Source organism: Gymnoscopelus braueri (assembly GCF_963280865.1).
Source record: "Gymnoscopelus braueri genome assembly, chromosome: 3".
NCBI lineage: Eukaryota > Metazoa > Chordata > Actinopteri > Myctophiformes > Myctophidae > Gymnoscopelus > Gymnoscopelus braueri.
Genome location: NC_137612.1, coordinates 5,555,450 through 5,573,502, shown reverse-complemented (window position 1 = coordinate 5,573,502; position 18,053 = coordinate 5,555,450). Strand labels below are relative to the sequence as shown.

Below are 18,053 nucleotides of genomic sequence, written 5' to 3'. Positions count from 1 at the left end.
CACACATGCACACACAGGAGATTACGCAAAGACACACACACACACACACACATACACACACACACACACACACACACACACACACACACACACACACACACACACACACACACACACACACACACACACACACACACACACACACACACACACACACACACACACACACACACACACACACACACACACACACACACACACACACACACACACACACACACACACACACACACACACGTGACAGTCTAAGCCACTTGCTCATGCTGTGACTGACAGGCATCAAGTCTTAAGTCACTGCATAGCCAGACGTCTACTTGATTACGCAGATCGACAAGCTTACAATGCATCGCAGTGTGACACGTTGTGAGCTTGTAGATCAGCTTTTTTCGGTGCATCAAAGTATATCAAGCCCTTATGTTGACACACCCACCCAATCACATGCAAAGAGAGATGCACGCACACGCACACGCACACGCACGCACACACACACACACACACACACACACACACACACACACACACACACACACACACACACACACACACACACACACACACACACACACACACACACACACACAGGAGCCAAGATAAAGGCTGATCCTGTTATAATCTCACACATACACACTCACAACATAACACACTGACTGCGTGCATCAATCATTGTGGATTAGACTTTCTATAGCAATCCCTGACCCCTGACGTGCAATGTAAATAAACATACACACTGTCTGGATTACAGCCTGTGTGTGTGTGTGTGTGTGTGTGTGTGTGTGTGTGTGTGTGTGTGTGTGTGTGTGTGTGTGTGTGTGTGTGTGTGTGTGTGTGTGTGTGTGTGTGTGTGTGTGTGTGTGTGTGGGGGGGCTGTTGGCAAAGCAAAGCTGACATTAATCCATGTGAAACTCATGTGGAACTTGATGATGCCACAGGTTCATATATCTGTGTGCTCTCTGGTTGAGATTCACAGGCTCATTCTGGTAGACTGGAATGTTTAGTCCATTTGGTTCCCAAACACTGGGTCCGGGACCCATTTTGTGGGTCGCGGACACATTTTTAAGGGTTGTGAGTAAATATCCCTTTGCTTTTCGTTTGTTTTTAAGTATTATTATTTCAAAATATAAATCAAAAACAAATTCTAAATCTTTCAAAAGAATTTCATACAAAACCCAAAAAAGCTCAAAAAGCAGATCAACAAATAGCAGATCAACAAATAGCAGATCAACAAGCTCACAACGTGTCGCGAAGTGACGCGTTGTGAGCTTGTAGATCTGTTATTTTCACTAGTTTAGGTCCCGGGGAGACATTTCTCCTTTGGTTCTCGAGCTAAAAAGTTTGGGAACCACTGGTTTAGTCCATTGACTAAGGTTCCCAAAGGATTGTTTGATTTCAAAGGAAAGCCATTTGATTCATCACTCATTTCAATACGGTATGAAAATGTACTTACTATACCCCTGTATGAATGAGTGAACCATTGTAAAGCGCTTTGAGCACTTGGAAAAGCGCTATAATAATGCAATTCATTATTATTATTATTCATTACTAAGACAGGACATTACTAACACACAAATAATCACACCATGGTTATGTTTTCTTAAAGTTGTCTTTAAGTTACGTTATACCGTGTCCGTTGAGGCATTTTAACTACTTAAACGATAAACTTTGTTGACCGGCGGAGACCACTGGAGGGTCTATCTATATACTCTTCGCCGAAAATAGCCGATCTACAAGCTCACAACATTATGAGCGTTGTTGTGAGAGAAAGTACTCATTGTGCCGAATGTCTCATTTAAAAAGTTCAAAATGCATACAAATCTTTTGAAAATAGCAGATCTACAAGCTCACAATTGTGAGCTTGTAGATCTGCTATTTTCAAATGTCCAAAAATGATATACAGGGCTGAAGTGGTTAATGTATGTTTTGTGATAATAATCAAAATCTACAAAATAACTGGTAACTAAAGTTTTCATATGATTGTGGAGGAGTAAAAGTACAATATTTTCCTCTGAGATGTAGTGGAGTAGAAGTATTGACAATTGTAAATACTGAAGAAAGTAAAACAATTACCTGAAAATTGTACTTAAGTAGTGCAGTACTTGAGTGCATTACTGTACTTAGTTACTTTACACCACTGCTGTACAGTACATCAAGTGGTCACTTTGAGCAGCTTTTGCATTGTGTCTACTTGGGTCTGGGAAACGGCTGTGGGATCTCATCTCTCATGCCAAGTCTCAGATAATACAACATAAATCATTATACCTCAAGAGACAGATAAACATTCACCTCACGTTGAATATCAGTCTAAGTACTGTAGATGTCTAGCTTTTAAACTAATTAAAATTCCAGCCAAACCTGTCCTATTTAAAGATGCCCTAAGGGCAATGCAGCCTAAACACCTTCGTACACCAAATCATCTTAACAACCCAGCTGTTTGCCTTAACCCATTCAAACCAGGAACGCATACGTTAACCATTATTTTATACTTTGGGGTATAAAAAAATAGCAGATATACAAGCTCATAGCGCGGCACCTATGAGCTTGTACATCTGCTATTTTTTTTAAGAAATCGTGAAAATGTGTGCAAATCTATGAGTATATGTTTTTTAAAGCGATTTTTTTTACTAAAATCTTTGCTTCTGGGGATTCTACAAATGTCTTCTAAATCCTAGCAGTTAAAGAAAAAAATATTATGTTGCTATATATATCAGTGGTGCTCAAACTTTTTTCATGTCAGGGACCCCCAAAATGATATGTATTTGTCAGCGGACCCCCATCTCAAAATATTTTGTTCCAGGGACATTTATATATTTATATTCAAATATTTGCACAAATGTTCTAGATTTTTCAAAAATAACCAAAAGAAATCTAAAGTGACACAGATGCGTTCCCGGATTGAATGGGTTAACACACTCCTCCTCCCCATGCAACATCACAAATCAACCATTTTCTATTTAAAAATAATAATAACGCAGTAAAAAATCCTGTTAATTTAGCCCTTTGTAACCCTTTGTACTTTACACCCGCAGAGTTAAATTACTACTGAAGATCTGACTGTGTAAGTACTGCAGTAATCACTGCAGCCTGAGGCGGATGGGAAGGGAAAACCACCTCAAATCTCAACAGTTCTTCTATCACGTCTCCTTAGAGCCAACAGTTAGTTCTACCAGTTAATTGAGGTGATCATTTGAGTCGATCAAAAACAAGCGTTATTATTTAACCGTTGTTGGTGTGATCATGTACCCAGTGGTGGAAAAAGTACTCAAATGTTTTACTTACAGTAAGTAAAAGTATAAATATTGCAATGTAGAAGTACTCTGTTACAAGTAAAAGTCCGGAATTCAAAATTTACTTGAGTAAAAGTACAAAATTATTGGTATGAAAATGTACTTAAAGTACCAAAAGTTAAAGTACTAAAAAGTTTGAAAATAGCCGATCTACAAGCTCACAACGCGTCGCATCGCGACACGTTGTGAGCTTGTAGATCTGCTATTTTCAAATAGCCTATGCATAAAATAGGGCTAAAGTGGTTAATGTATGTTTCATAATATCCTAATGTATATCTGAAAAGTAACCAGTAACTAAAGTTTTCAAATAATTGTAGTGGAGTAAAAGTACAATATTTGCCTCTGAGATGTAGTGGAGTAGAAGTAAAAGTATTGGAAATTGGAAATATTCAAGTAAAGTACAAATACCTCAAAAATTTACTTAAGTACAGTACTTAAGTAAATAGTTACTTTCCACCACTGCATGTACCTAAATAATTTCTCCCCAGACAGTAAGAATTGATCTTATAGCTTTATTATCCATATTAAATGATTGACTCATTCTTTGTTATAGGTTGTATCATTGTTCTAAGCTTGCTTGTACTATTTTAATTAGCTGCCTACTGTATAATAATAAGTAAAAGCAAAGGTGGTCTTCACTGTCTGTCTGGCACTGGGGTGATCATCACACCAGCCTTGGAAACCGGCCAAGTGTTCCATCACCAGAAAGCCCAGAAAGTATTGTATATTTGTCTGTCATAAAATGTTTCGATGAATTGAATACAAAGGACCCCAATGGAAACAAGCCATAGTGCTTTCTTAGGTTTTAATCCTTTTAGCAGACCTTATAGAACTATACTTTCTGGGCTTTTTTTATATCAATCAATCAATCATATGTGCCTGAAAAGGTTGCTCACCCCTGATACACATTTTCAAAATGTAATTTTCAAACCCCAGTCATGATCAAGACCCTATAAGCATTAATTCCATTTGGTTTAAGATTAAAAAAAAACTAAACATTAAAGTCTCTTTAATCCTATATAAAATATATTTTTAGAGGCAATCTCCTTTTATTTGTGTCATCATGATGAACCAGTATGTTTTCGTTCATCACTGGATGATGTCTGGTCACTAAAACTACAGCTGAAAACAAACGACAGCAGCAACACAACAATGGCAGGTGGTTTGAACAAAGATAGATTTCCTCACCTCCCTCCCTCCCTCCCTCCCTCCCTCCATCCCTCTGTTCTATGTGTGTGCCAGACAAGCTATTAGTGTAATTCTAGTGAGCAGGCGGGAGTGGATGAGAGGTGCCTCTATGATGGAGAGCCAATGAAGAAAGAGAGCGAGAAAGAGGAAAGGAGAGTGGGGACAAGGAGAGAAAAGGGCAAATCAACACCCAGAACGTGAATCCGGCTGATTATAAAGGAAGTACCCTGTGTGGTGGTATAACGCCCTAATGATACAATAAAAACACTCCTTTAGACCTGTGCTAGCAGAATCCGATGCGATTTTGTTTTTGGTCAATCAGTTTTTACACTGTAAACTGTAAACATCTGCCACCAGTCGGAATCTACATCCTTGGCTGTATCTTTCTTTTTGCTGTCGTCCCACTTTCTGTAACTCTCTCTATGGCTGTCTCTCTCTCTCTCTCTCTCTCTCTCTCTCTCTCTCTCTCTCTCTCTCAGGGTCAAGTCTGTTTAACCTTGAGCTTTACATATCAAAGACCAGTAACCTGCATGTAATCCATCAGCAACATCAATCCACTGCAATCTTCTCTTTGTCTCTCTCTCTCTCTCTCTCTCTTACTCTCTTTTACTCTCTCTCCACAACTGTTACATCCTGTCCTTTTTTCTTTTCCCTTTTTTCCCTTTTTCCCTCTTAAATTTTTATCCCACGATTTTGTAACCCAATTTTTTACACCCAGTGCCAATTGTCTATGTAATCCTGGGCACTACACTCCCTCTGCCAACCTAGGGAGGCTAGGGCCGAGCTCATGCCTCCTTCAATGCATGAGAGCCAACTGACCTTCTTATCACCTGACAGGGGAGGGTTTCCCTGGTTGGACGTAGTGCGTGGAAGGAACACGTTATTCCAACCAGTTCCTTTCCCCTCCATCAGGCGCCCCGGCTGGCCAGGGGGAGGCAGTATAGTGACCAGGATTACTACATGTTTTTGTGAGGGCATCTACCCTAGGGGACACAGGGACCTGTCCTTTTTTCTATCTATACACAGTATTGTATCTGTGTTACTGTATAGCCCCCAAAATGTTGGATGAATGGTGCGCTTACACCAAACAATGTCTCTACTACTACTATAAGTGAGATACTAAAGGAGATACAAATAATTTCATTGACTGTAGTTTTAATATTAAACACGTATCTACTATGTTTAATGGTGGCTGTTTGGATCATCTCTTGCATTGTTATATCCCATCCTAGTGTAGCTACAGTATGTACAGGGTTCCCACACATTTTTACCAATGAATATTCAAAAATATTCCATAACTCTTCCAAAGTATTATTTTGCCCCATTTACAGGCATATATCAACCATATGGTGTCCCAATTGACAGGCTCAAGCGAAGGCTTCATGTGACAAGAATAACAGATCTACAAGCTAACAACGTATCACGGTGCAACAGGTTCTACAGATCTATATTTTTGTCACGTGACATCCTGTATACATTTGGCCGCGCTCACGCAACTCATGCAGCGCAGCACTACATTTTACCATGTCACATACTGTAGGTATTTCACGTATACATGTTTTTGTGAACAAAATCATTAGCCGAAAACAATGTATATCCAAACATTTTCCAAGACGTTTAATTAATTCCAAAACAGTGGGAAATAGTTTTTCTAATTTCAAAATATTTCGAGGAATTTCATGACGTTGGGAACCCTGTTTGTAATGTAATTTCATAAATTTATTATGAAATAAAAAAAACGACTCTTGTGGTTTTTCCGATGAGTGTACCTTGGCCATTGGCCTAATGCATTACTATATGAGGGCCCCTGGCATGAAACAGACACTTCTTGATTAGTGTTGGAGTACGCCCAGCCATTAAACCGGCTATTAAATGTTGTAATATCTCCATTTTACCTGTGTATCCCTTTTATTGCCTAGCGAGAAATGATGACACATTCGCCCACAGAAGCATGTTTTGCAAGTTTTTACAAGAGGGCAGGCTTTTTGATTTGCTCTTTCATTTTTGTGCTGCCATATTCAGGAGGACTGGAATGTTCACTGGCAGCAGTTTATTACAAAACCACAATGATGCCATGATGCTACTGAGGGGAAAAAACGTTCAAACCACCACTAAATGGCCCAGACTGTTGAGGAGAGACAGGGCTGCAGACCTGCTGATGTGTGGAGGAAGCATGGAGGCCGTGATGGGACTGTCTGTGTTCCTATAGTGGCCATGTCCTGGATTCACCTTTTCTGCCTTTCTTTCTCTATCTCTCTCTTTCTTTCTTTCTCTCTCTTTCTTTCTTAAATTAGTTTTACTTTTACTTTCTTTTCCTGTGATTCTTTACTCACACATACTGTATACAGGCACAGTAATGGACACACACACACACACACACACACACACACACACACACACACACACACACACACACACACACACACACACACACACACACACACACACACACACACACACACACACACACACACCCCCACACACACTCACACTCACACTCACACTCTCTCTCTCACACACACACACACACACACACACACACACACACACACACACACACACACACACACACACACACACACACACACACACACACACACACACACACACACACACACACACACACACACACACACACACACACACACAGAGCGTTGTACAACAGACTTCCAGTTGTCATGGTTTTCTAATGATCATGTCGGTGTGTACAATATAGCGACATAGGATGAACTCACTGAGATAACATGAGATTTGTGGATTTGCTGAGGAATCAGATTCCTCCACGCCATACATTCATGATATTAGTGTGTGTGTGTGTGTGTGTGTGTGTGTGTGTGTGTGTGTGTGTGTGTGTGTGTGTGTGTGTGTGTGTGTGTGTGTGTGTGTGTGTGTGTGTGTGTGTGTGTGTGTGTGTGTGTTATATCTTCTAAACACATCTGCGCTATAGGCATGTGGTTTGAATCAGACACATGCATGTGCTTTAGCCTGTGTGGACAGATTCACAGTCACAGAGTGAGCTCACAGTCGTGCAGTGTGTGTGTGTGTGAGAGAGAGAGAGAGAGAGAGAGAGAGAGAGAGAGAGAGAGAGAGAGAGAGAGAGAGAGAGAGAGAGAGAAAGAGAAATACAGAGACAGAGTTGTGCAATACAAGGCCCAGAGGGGTCATGAATGCATGAAAGATGTTAACATGCAAAGAGAACAGGACACGTCCAAACATAATTCTACAACTCCTCCTGGCCCACGGCAGTGTGTGTGTGTGTGTGTGTGTGTGTGTGTGTGTGTGTGTGTGTGTGTGTGTGTGTGTGTGTGTGTGTGTGTGTGTGTGTGTGAGTGAGAGTACTTTCATTCTACTTGTGAGATCCTAATGTCCCCACATCATGTCATTTGAGAAATTGTGAGGATTGGGTTTAAGGATTAGGATTAAAGGCATCTCTTAGAAGAGGTTAGCTTTAGGGGTTGGGGTTGAGGTGATGCCAGATTTATACTTTAGTACGCATTGCGAGCGGGTATTTTCGGCTTTATATTTGGGGTTAAAAATGGCAGGGGGAAAGAATTGCATTCGTAAAATTTCCGTCAGGACAATGTGGAAGTATAGCATTACTTCAAACGTGTGTGTGTGTGTGTGTGTGTGTGTGTGTGTGTGTGTGTGTGTGTGTGTGTGTGTGTGTGTGTGTGTGTGTGTGTGTGTGCCAGACGAGTCCTCATGGATCTACACCAGCATCAACAACAACAACACTGGACTGGACTAAAACTCCAAGGGAAACTTGCATGTCTTCCCTATGCTGATCACTCTGTCTCACACTCATTCCTTAAGAACACTGCACTCAATGAGGACATCATCACATTCACTATAAAAGCCAGACTACAAGTCCTTCCCACCAGACTCAACCTTTCCATATGGTTTCCCACCACTCAAGTTCCTCATTGCCTGCACCACACCACAGAACAGATCACTGAAACACTGCCACACATCCTGAATGGCTGTTATGCATACAAAGGGATGTACATAGCACGCCATGATAGAATAGTGGAACTCATCGCAAAGGACATATCAAAAAATCATGCACCCTCAGTGAGAATGTACAAACATTCCCGTGTCATTTCATCCATGTTTCATCTCTGTGATAACCCAGACATATTTACATCTTTGACAGCTAATACACCAGATGTTGTTGTGGTTGATGAAGAGTCCAGAGAGGTGTTTGTATTAGAGATAGCCTGCACCTTTGACCCTAGCCTAGAGGAAGCCTTTATGACCAAGGTCATTAAATACCAACCACTTCTACATACCATCTCAGAGCTGGGCTATAGGTGCAGACTATTTGTTTTTATATTTGGCAGCCTAGGACATACCCACAGACTGGTTGTTAGAGGGTTCCAACAACTTGGGATGCCCAAAAAGGAGGCAAAAAGGCTGGCAAAGTATTGTTCTATTTCTGCTATAATTGGCAGCCGCCACATATGGCGGAGACGCTGTTACTTATACCCATAGAGTACTGAGTGACATGCTTATTGTATCATGAAGACGTATTCCATGATTTTGTGATGTAATCTTACTGCACCTTTAATATTTGTGTCCTTGTATACTCTCCTTTGTGTGGACATAAATAAATGGTTAAAATGTGTGTGTGTGTGTGTGTGTGTGTGTGTGTGTGTGTGTGTGTGTGTGTGTGTGTGTGTGTGTGTGTGTGTGTGTGTGTCTTACCATGTGGTAGTTGACGATCTCTTGCAGGCTTTCCCCACACTTTTCCAAGCATTCCTGCAAAGTGACAGGAACACAGACACACCAACTGTAAGTACTTTACTGTACTGGTTCCCAACCTGTGGGTTGGGATCTCCAGGGGGGTCCCCGCATGATTTGGTGGGGGGGTGGGGGGTCCCCAGATGACAGTAAAGTGACAATTTAAGGACTTTTAAGACCTAATTTAGTAAGTACTTTTAATACCAAAAAAATGCAATCTCCATTTCTCAATAGAAGTGCACGCAGACTAGCTACAACCGCCACAGCTGTGTTAGTTATATTGTAATAACATACTCTACCTGACAGATTGGTGAAATTAACATTTTATTGACTAGAAAAATTATGGATTGCAGCTTTAAGTTAAATACTGTACATTCCATACACATTCCCAAACCATGTTTTCCCCCCCACAGGGAAAGCCATAAAACGTGTCTCTGCTCCCAGCCATGTAAACTGTTATAGCAGAAACATGTCCGCTGTTGAGCAGAAACCTTGTATCTCCATATTTCTTTCCCCGTAAATGAAAGCCCTACTTTGACATACTACAGTGTCACACAAAAGTAGCAAAAACAAAATTGTGAACTTGTAGATCTGCAATGTTTTGCTATTTTAGATTATTATTATTTGTTTACAGAGAAAGTGAACGTGTTGAAGTGTGTCTGTGGGTTTCATAAATATTGAACCAAATATGACAAGTTTATTAACAAGAGCTTGTGACAAAATAATAACTGCATTGGTTCCATTAGAACATTGGTTCTCAAAGTGGGGTCCGGGGACCGCCAGGGGTCCTTGAGGGAGTTCCAAGGGGTCCCCAGCTAAATGATGGATAGTTAGGAACCAAATGGACCCTAACGGGTCTGTAACTCTGAGAGCGTAACAAATGTTCCATTTGTACACTCTCAGAGTTAAATTAACATTGATTTTACAATATAAATTGGGGTCCCAGAGATAGAAATGTAACTACATTGGGGTCCGTAGCCTAAAGCATGTCAAACTGGGGGTCCTTGAAATTAAAATGGTTGAGAATCACTGCTAGAGCCGTAATAATCTTCTCTTATGGGGGTCCTTGGCATATCTTTATAAATCAGGGTCCGTGGGCTAACAAGTGTCAATTTGGGGGTCCTTGACATGAAAAAGTTTGAGAACCACTGCATTAAAACACATGTTAATTTTTTCACCATTTCCTGACATGTAATGTTTTTTGGACATAGGAGCTTTTCGCTCCGACAGGGACAAGCATTGTCATGTCTGCATGCCTCCAACAGCTGGACAGCTCCATGTCTGGACAGTAGTGTTTACACGGTGTGACTGCACCACTATCATTGTAGAGGATGGGAAACGCTGTGGAATGTACCAGGAGAAGCTGCCCTGATAGATGACACTGTCATTTATATGGAGAGGCTGACCGGTGTTGCCATGTCTGCTTATTATAAGCCACTTTAGGCTTTGTGATAGCAATATTTATAGACTGTCAAATGTATGTATTATTGTGTATTTGCCTGCCTCCCATTCAATCTCAGTCAATGCTAGTCAGACACTTTCCACACCAATGTAACTACTACAGTTGTCCATCTTAACAGGTGACATCTCCCACAGACTGCTACTACTTCTGTAACTATTTGTGTGTCCCTTTATCTTTAGCATATATCCTTGTAAGACCATTTAGAATTGCATCTTTGGTAGAGTGGACACTATAAGAACGGTCTGAGATTGGTGCTAAAGAGGCTTGTGCCCCGAGGGGCTGCAGGAACAGGCCAGGAGGCTTGTTCCTTATGATCTGTATGCTGTTACTCTGCCTGAATCTTCCTAATACATGATCAACACTTCACCCTGACTGGATATTCATATTTTCCATTATAGCTTGTTGCTTGTAAATATTGGCATTTATTGTTGCTTGTTTCTACAGTGTAGTATGTTGCTTAATTTGAGGCTTGCTTCCTAACGTTGTTTTTAACCCAGAGGTTCTCAAACATTTTTCACGTCAAGAAACCCCAAATTATTATGTATTTGTCCGCGGACCCTCATCCTGTGTGTGTGTGTGCGTGCGCACACACTCATGTGGCCTTTTCACTTCTTTTGGGCTCGCTTTCATAGACCTGGTTGCTTGTTTCTCTCTCGAAATCTGGCAACGCTGCCCCCAGTTCTGTGCGGGGTCTGAAAGACGTTGCGTTTCCAGAACATTCTGTATTAGATGTACAGTTAGCCGTAGGGGCTGGCAGATTGGTACATACATGGAATGTGAGGCCTGCGGCCAACGGGATGAATAAATGTGAACTATTTTAGTCATTTAATTTTTTAACCACTGGAGAGAACTTTGAATTTGATTATATTAGCTTTTTAGTAGCAGACTCAGTAAACTGCGGACATTCTGTACTCTGCTAAACAGGCAAATTCCTCCACAACGACAATGATGGATGGTTTATTAACCACTTTCAACCTGGCGTCTCTATTTTTAGCATGCTACAAAATACATTCAATAATAATACAAAATTGGACAAAAGATGTAATTTTTTTGTCACGTCAACATTTAGAAAATGTTCTAAAATAGGAAAAAAAATCTCGACATTGTGAGCTTGTAGATCCGCTATTTTTGCGATTCGGGGTGCGACTAAGTATACGTATAGGCCTTAAGTGGCCTTAACCCATTGAGACCTGAAGCCGATTCTACATGTCTCCTAAATCTCAACAGTTTTCTGAAAAACCTATGTTTCTATATCAGTGGTGCTCAATCTTTTTCATGTCAAGGACCCCCAAAATGATATGTATTTGGCCGCGGACCCCCACCAAAATATATTGTTCCAGGGACCCCCAGAAGCAACGATTTGAGTTAAAATGTTCGCTTTAAAAATATTTATATTCAAATATTTTCACACATTTTCACGATTTTTCAAAAATAGCAGATCTACAAGTTCATAGCGCGGCACTCGGTGCCGCGCTATGAGCTTGTATATCTGCTATTTTTGAATAGCCCAAAGTGTAAAATAATGCTTTTTAGCTCAAATCTAAAAATGACACAGTTCCAGGTCTTAAAGGGTTAAGTAGTCTCAGAGAAATGGGCTGACAGTGAAGCATGTAGAAATGATGATGTTATTATTGTGGGATGGGTCAAAGTGGATGGAATGTCACATTAAAGGACGACTTCACCCATTTTCAACCTATCTTCATAAACCCTTCCTAACGATGATGTCACTGGTAGGCGGGTTTCTGAAGTGTAGTGAAATCTTTTCCCTTTTTTTTTTTTACCATTTTATCATGAGCATTAAGTTTATTGAGGACCAATTATATGAAGATAGGTGGCAAATGGGTGAAATCGTCCTTTAACCCATTCAATCCGGGAACGCAGATTTTTTTGACTATTCAAAAATATCAGATATACAAGCTCATAGCGCGGCACCGAGTGCCACGCTATGAGCTTGTATATCTGCTATTTTTTTTAAACAAATCGTGAAAATTTGTGCAAATCTTCTAATGTATATATATAAATTTTTAACTCAAATCTTTGCTACTGGGGGTCCCTGGAACAAACATTTTTGAGATGTGGCTGGGTCTGCGGCCAAATACATATAATTTTGGTGGTCCTTGACATGAAAAAGTGTTTTAGAAAACTGTTAGGATTCAGAAGACATTTGTAGAATCCCCAGAAGCAAAGATTTGAGTTAAAAATGTTCTAAAAATCTAAAAGCTCATAGCGCGGCACTCGGTGCCGCGCTATGAGCTTGTATATCTAATATTTTTGAATAGCCCAAAGAAATCTTAAAATAACACAGGCTGCGTTCCCGGTTTGAATGGGTTAAGCACAGTACTTGAGTAAATGTACTTTAGTAGTGGTACTACTACTCACAGAGATCATCTCCTCCTTCTTGCACTGCTGGGACAGGTCTTTGATGCCGTTGACAAACAGCTTGTTGGCGCTGACGTAGGCGCGGCCCGCCTCGATCATCCCACTGCATAGCTTCACCAGCTGGACAACACAGGAGACACATAGAGACAAACGTTCACAACTTAAACCCATTTAAGACCTGAGGGGCGATTATGTAGCTCTGTAAGTGTAAATTCAATAAGGATGATCTCTCTCTCTCCCACACTCATCTTTATTGCTGGAGGATGCTTCACAAACATCTTGCCGTTCACAGTTTGAAGTGTGAGCACTTCTAGCCAATCATCTACAGTCAGCCAATCAGGCGATTGGACTCCGCCTCTAAATATCACCGCCTCTGACACTTGTCATTCTCTTTTCAGCGAGCAACAAGCAACCCACCTCCATCTACCCTACGCCACCTTGTCTCAATCGTCTAGAGTTGAGAAGGAAGGAGGTTCATCTGCCCCCCATCGGGGACACGTTGTGAGCTTGTAGATCGGCTATCTTTGAATAGCCAACATTATAAAATAGGACTTAAAGGAGTAGTTCACCCAAAAAAATACTTATTTTCTATCAATTACACACCCCATGAAGCATTGAATTCATGGAGATTTTTTTGTTTTTGTCACATTCCTGAGCCAATAATTACCGGCGGACACTCAAAGAGTCTCCATTGAGTCTCCGCCGGTCATCAAATTATTGGCCTAGGAATGCGACAAAAACTAAAAAACTCTCCATAAAGTCAAGGCTTCATGGGGTGTGTAATTGATAGAAAATAAGTCATTTTTGGGGGTAAACTACTCCTTTAACCCATTAATACCTGGAACGCATCTGTGTCACTTTAGATTTCTTTGGCTATTCAAAAATAGCAGATATACAAGCTCATAGCGCGGCACCGAGTGCCGCGCTACGAGCTTGTAGATCTGCTATTTTTGAAAAATCGTGAAAAAATATTTTTATATATTTTTCAAAAATCTGTTAGGATTTACAAAACATTTTAAGAATCGGACTCAGGCCTTAAAGGGTTAAGGTGGTTGAAGAAGTTGCACATGTGTGCATGCATGTGCCACACACACACACACACACACACAGTAGTGTCATTTCAGGTCCTTGCCCTTTTTGGTGGTTTTCTCATCTCTGGTGGAAATGGTAAACAGTTTGCCACCGATAAAACCGCGGCGACATGTTTGCACCCTTGGGAACTGCTGCACACCAAGGAGATAATTGCAGGCTTCCCAGAGCTCTCTCTCTCCTCTCAGCGCTTCCTTTGGCTCTCTAATCAGTGTTGCCATGTCCGCTTTATTATAAGCGACTTTGGGCTTTTTTCCCCCCTGTAAAGTCGCTTGTAAATATTGGGGTTGCGTTTTTTTGGGCTTGTTTCTAATGTGTAGTTGCGTATTTGCGCTTGCTTCCAAATGTTTTAATTATTGTTTAGTGGTTCTAGAATATTTCCATGTCATGGACAATGTAGACTATTTGTCCCTAACCCCCAGGGAGCCCCGTACCAGATTTGTGTCGTTAGAATGATAAGAAAAATCTTAAAAATATTTTATTTCAAGATTTTGGGGGAAAATAGCAGATACAAGCTTGTAAATCGGCTATTTTCAAAAAGCCAAAGTATACAGCATATAGGTTTAAAGTGCTTATGCGGCCCAGTCGCTTCTTTTGGGCTTGTTTTCATAGACCTGGTTTCTTATTTCTCTCACAAAACTCTGGCAACCCCTGTCTCTTAATACGCAGTCCCACAGAGCTGCGTCAGGGGAGGGGTAATGACAGTGTACCAACTCAACGCTCATGCAGCTTCTCTTATTACCAGTAAAGTGGGAAAGTAGCGGTTGGCAGCTCCAAGGTGGCAATTAAAGACCTGAGGCGATTCTTAAAAAAAATCTAAATCCTAATTTTTTTGGGGGAAAAAAATCAAAAAAAATTTTTTTCACGATTTTTCAAAAATAGCAGATCTACAAGCTCGTAGCGCGGCACTCGGTGCCGCGCTATGAGCTTGTATATCTGCTATTTTTGAATAGCCTAAAGAAATCTAAAGTGACACAGATGCGTTCCAGGTATCAATGGGTTAAAAGCACATGTGCATGTGTGCCATCCCCGCTGGAGACTGTCATCACCTGGCATGGCACATTTGTACAGCTCTTACTTAAGATATCTAATACCGTTATGCTTTATATAGCAATGGCCGCACTGCCCCAAAGTACAAAAAAATATAGATTATTTGAATTTTCTTGGAATATCACACACGCATACTGTAATTCAGTGGTTCTCAAACGTTTTCATGTCAAGGACCAGTGTTGGAAAGTAACTAAAGTAATATGTAACTTAAAGTAATACTAGGTAACGTTTTCAACAAAACTAAAGTTAAATTGTATATCTTTTGCGAGTGGCAAAAGTTTCACAACACCCACTCCGTGAATTTCACCCCCGGAAGCCTTTTATTTATATATTTTCTATTGAAAGTGGACTGGGGGGACTTTCCCGGGGAAATGACGTTCCTGGCCAACGTCATGACGTCGTGGCCGACGTCCCCAGGAACTACCGCAACGGTTTCCTGTTTGGCCAGGAACTACCGCGCTATAACAAAAAGGAACCTCACGCTGATGTTAAGATAATGTAGGATTGGAAGATCGAAAAAGAACAGAAAAAGAAAGCACAGCTCATGGTAACTAATGCTCCACTGGCTAAGAGAAACGATCCGTAGATAGTATAAAACAATTAAAAGATCGCTTTTTGAAACGCTTCCGGCTTCCGGTGAAAACGAATGCAATTCTGGGTAATCGAGGATTACGGAAATTGTATGCAGTGACGGTAGTGACCAGCAGAGGTTGCTAAAAATCGTTATTTGGGATTCTGCATTGTATAACTTTAAAGTAATATTATTACTTTTTTACAGTAACTAGTAAAGTAACTAATTGCTTTTGGCAGGGAGTAATAAGTAAAGTAACTATATTACTTTTTAAACAAGTAATATGTAATAAGTAATATATTACTATGTTTTAGTAACTTTTCCAACACAGTGTTGGAAAGTTATGTTTTAGTAACTTTTCCAACACAGTGTTGGAAAGTAACTATAAAGTAATATGTAACTTAAAGTAATGTATTACTTTTTTCCAGTAACTAGTAAAGTAACTAATTACTTTTGGCAGGGAGTAATAAGTAAAGTAACTATATTACTTTTTAAACAAGTAATATGTAATAAGTAATATATTACTATGTTTTAGTAACTTTTCCAACACTGTCAAGGACCCCCAAAATGAAATGTATTATTTGGCTGCGGACCCCCCCCATCTAAAAAATATTTTGTGCCAGGGATTTTTCAAAAATAGCAGATCTGAGCTTGTAGATCTGCTATGTTTGAATAGCCAAAGTATAAAATATGGTTAAAGTGGTTAAAATGATTGTGATGCTATATTAACTAATGTTGCTGCACCCAAGGACCCCTGGGGGTCCCCGGATCCCACTTTGAGAACCAATGCTGTAGTTAACAGCAAGCTAGCCTATAGCCTCATTGTGACCTCACCCATCGCTGTAACCCGGGACTCGGTCACAATTGCGGGAGCGGGCAAGGTATATCGTATTTTTCCAACGTCGTATACAGTCCAAAACTGTTACTGTTCAGCAGGGGCGTCACGGCCATTCACTGTGCGTACGACGCGACACCCTCACTCTCACAGATCCGTGATTTCATACCCCCCACTTTTTAAAAAAATAAAATATTTAAAAAAAAAAAAAAAATCGGTAAAATCAGGCGAAAATAAGAATTAAATAACCTTAACCCTAACCCCGAAATAAAGTAACCAAAACACCAGAAAAAAATAACAAAATCCGCCCCAAAAAATAAATAAATTTAAACACAAAATTCGTTTACATTTGACAGTTACAAATGTTCGCTTCAAAAAAAATTATATGCAAAGATTTGCAAAAAATATCTATTTTTTGCAAATCTATTTTTTCAAAAATAGCAGATATACAAGCTCATAGCGCGGCACTCGGTGCCGCGCTATGAGCTTGTATATCTGCTATTTTTGAATAGCCAAAGTATAAAATAAGGGGTATACCGAAAGTCCATCCTCCCCTCCTTCTGAGAGCCTGTGACGTCCCTGCTTTTCAGGATACAAATTCAAAAGCATCAAAAGTAGCAGATCCGCTACTTTTGACGCGTCTGTGCGACGCCGTCAGCAGGGAGTGTTTGTGCGGGAGGAGGAGTAGGACGGAGGCTCTACTACATCCTCCTGGTGGAGGCTCCTCACGGGTAGGCGAGTCAGTAGGATGCAACAGCAGTGACAACACAGGAATGTGTGTGTGGGGAGGAATCAATTGGCATAACGACTAAATTGGTGAGAAAAAGGCTAAAAAATAACAAGTAAAAATAACATGCTCCAAATAGAGCATCGCAGTTCCCGCCCACTTCCTGGTTTTTCCTGGTGCCGGAAGGAAAAACTCAATGCATTTTTCCCATTGACATTTCCAAAAATATTTATATCAATTCATTTAAGCCTAGAATCAAACCATCCAGGGTCCTGGTGAATCATGACCATAAAACGTTTTTTTCTGTGATTTTTTTTATTTTATATTTAATTATATGATATACTATATTTAATAAATACCCTTTGTTTTGCCGTTTTCAAAAAATAATAATCACAGAATCAAACGTTTTATGGTCATGATTCACCAGGACCCTGGATGGCTTGATTCTAGGCTTAAATTAATTGATATAAATATTTTTGGAAATGTCAATGGGAAAAATGCATTGAGTATTTTGCGGTGGAACCCGGAAGGGGCGGGAACTGCGATGCTCTATAGGCATGCCAGTTTAAAAGTGGTTAAGTCTGTATGTGGGGTTTATAAATATTTAACCAATATAAAAATATTGGAGCTTGTGACTAAATAATAACTACATTTGGATCCTTTGGAACACTGTTCATTTTTACCCACTTCCTGATAATAAGTAACGGTTCAGGACATACAAGGTTTTCCAA

The 18,053-nt window shown here is 40.3% G+C and overlaps 1 protein-coding gene across 1 annotated transcript in view; it reads right to left on the bottom strand.

Annotated features, from left to right (window-relative positions):
* Positions 1-18,053, bottom strand: part of LOC308083047 (arf-GAP with coiled-coil, ANK repeat and PH domain-containing protein 3-like) — a 151,237-nt gene that overhangs the window by 53,262 nt on the left and 79,922 nt on the right. The window contains exons 3-4 of the mRNA XM_080425159.1: positions 13,051-13,170; positions 9,174-9,227 (exon numbers count right to left, since the gene is read on the bottom strand). Of these exons, the coding sequence (XP_080281285.1) occupies positions 9,174-9,227; positions 13,051-13,170 (174 nt within the window). The remainder of the gene's footprint in view (positions 1-9,173; positions 9,228-13,050; positions 13,171-18,053) is intronic.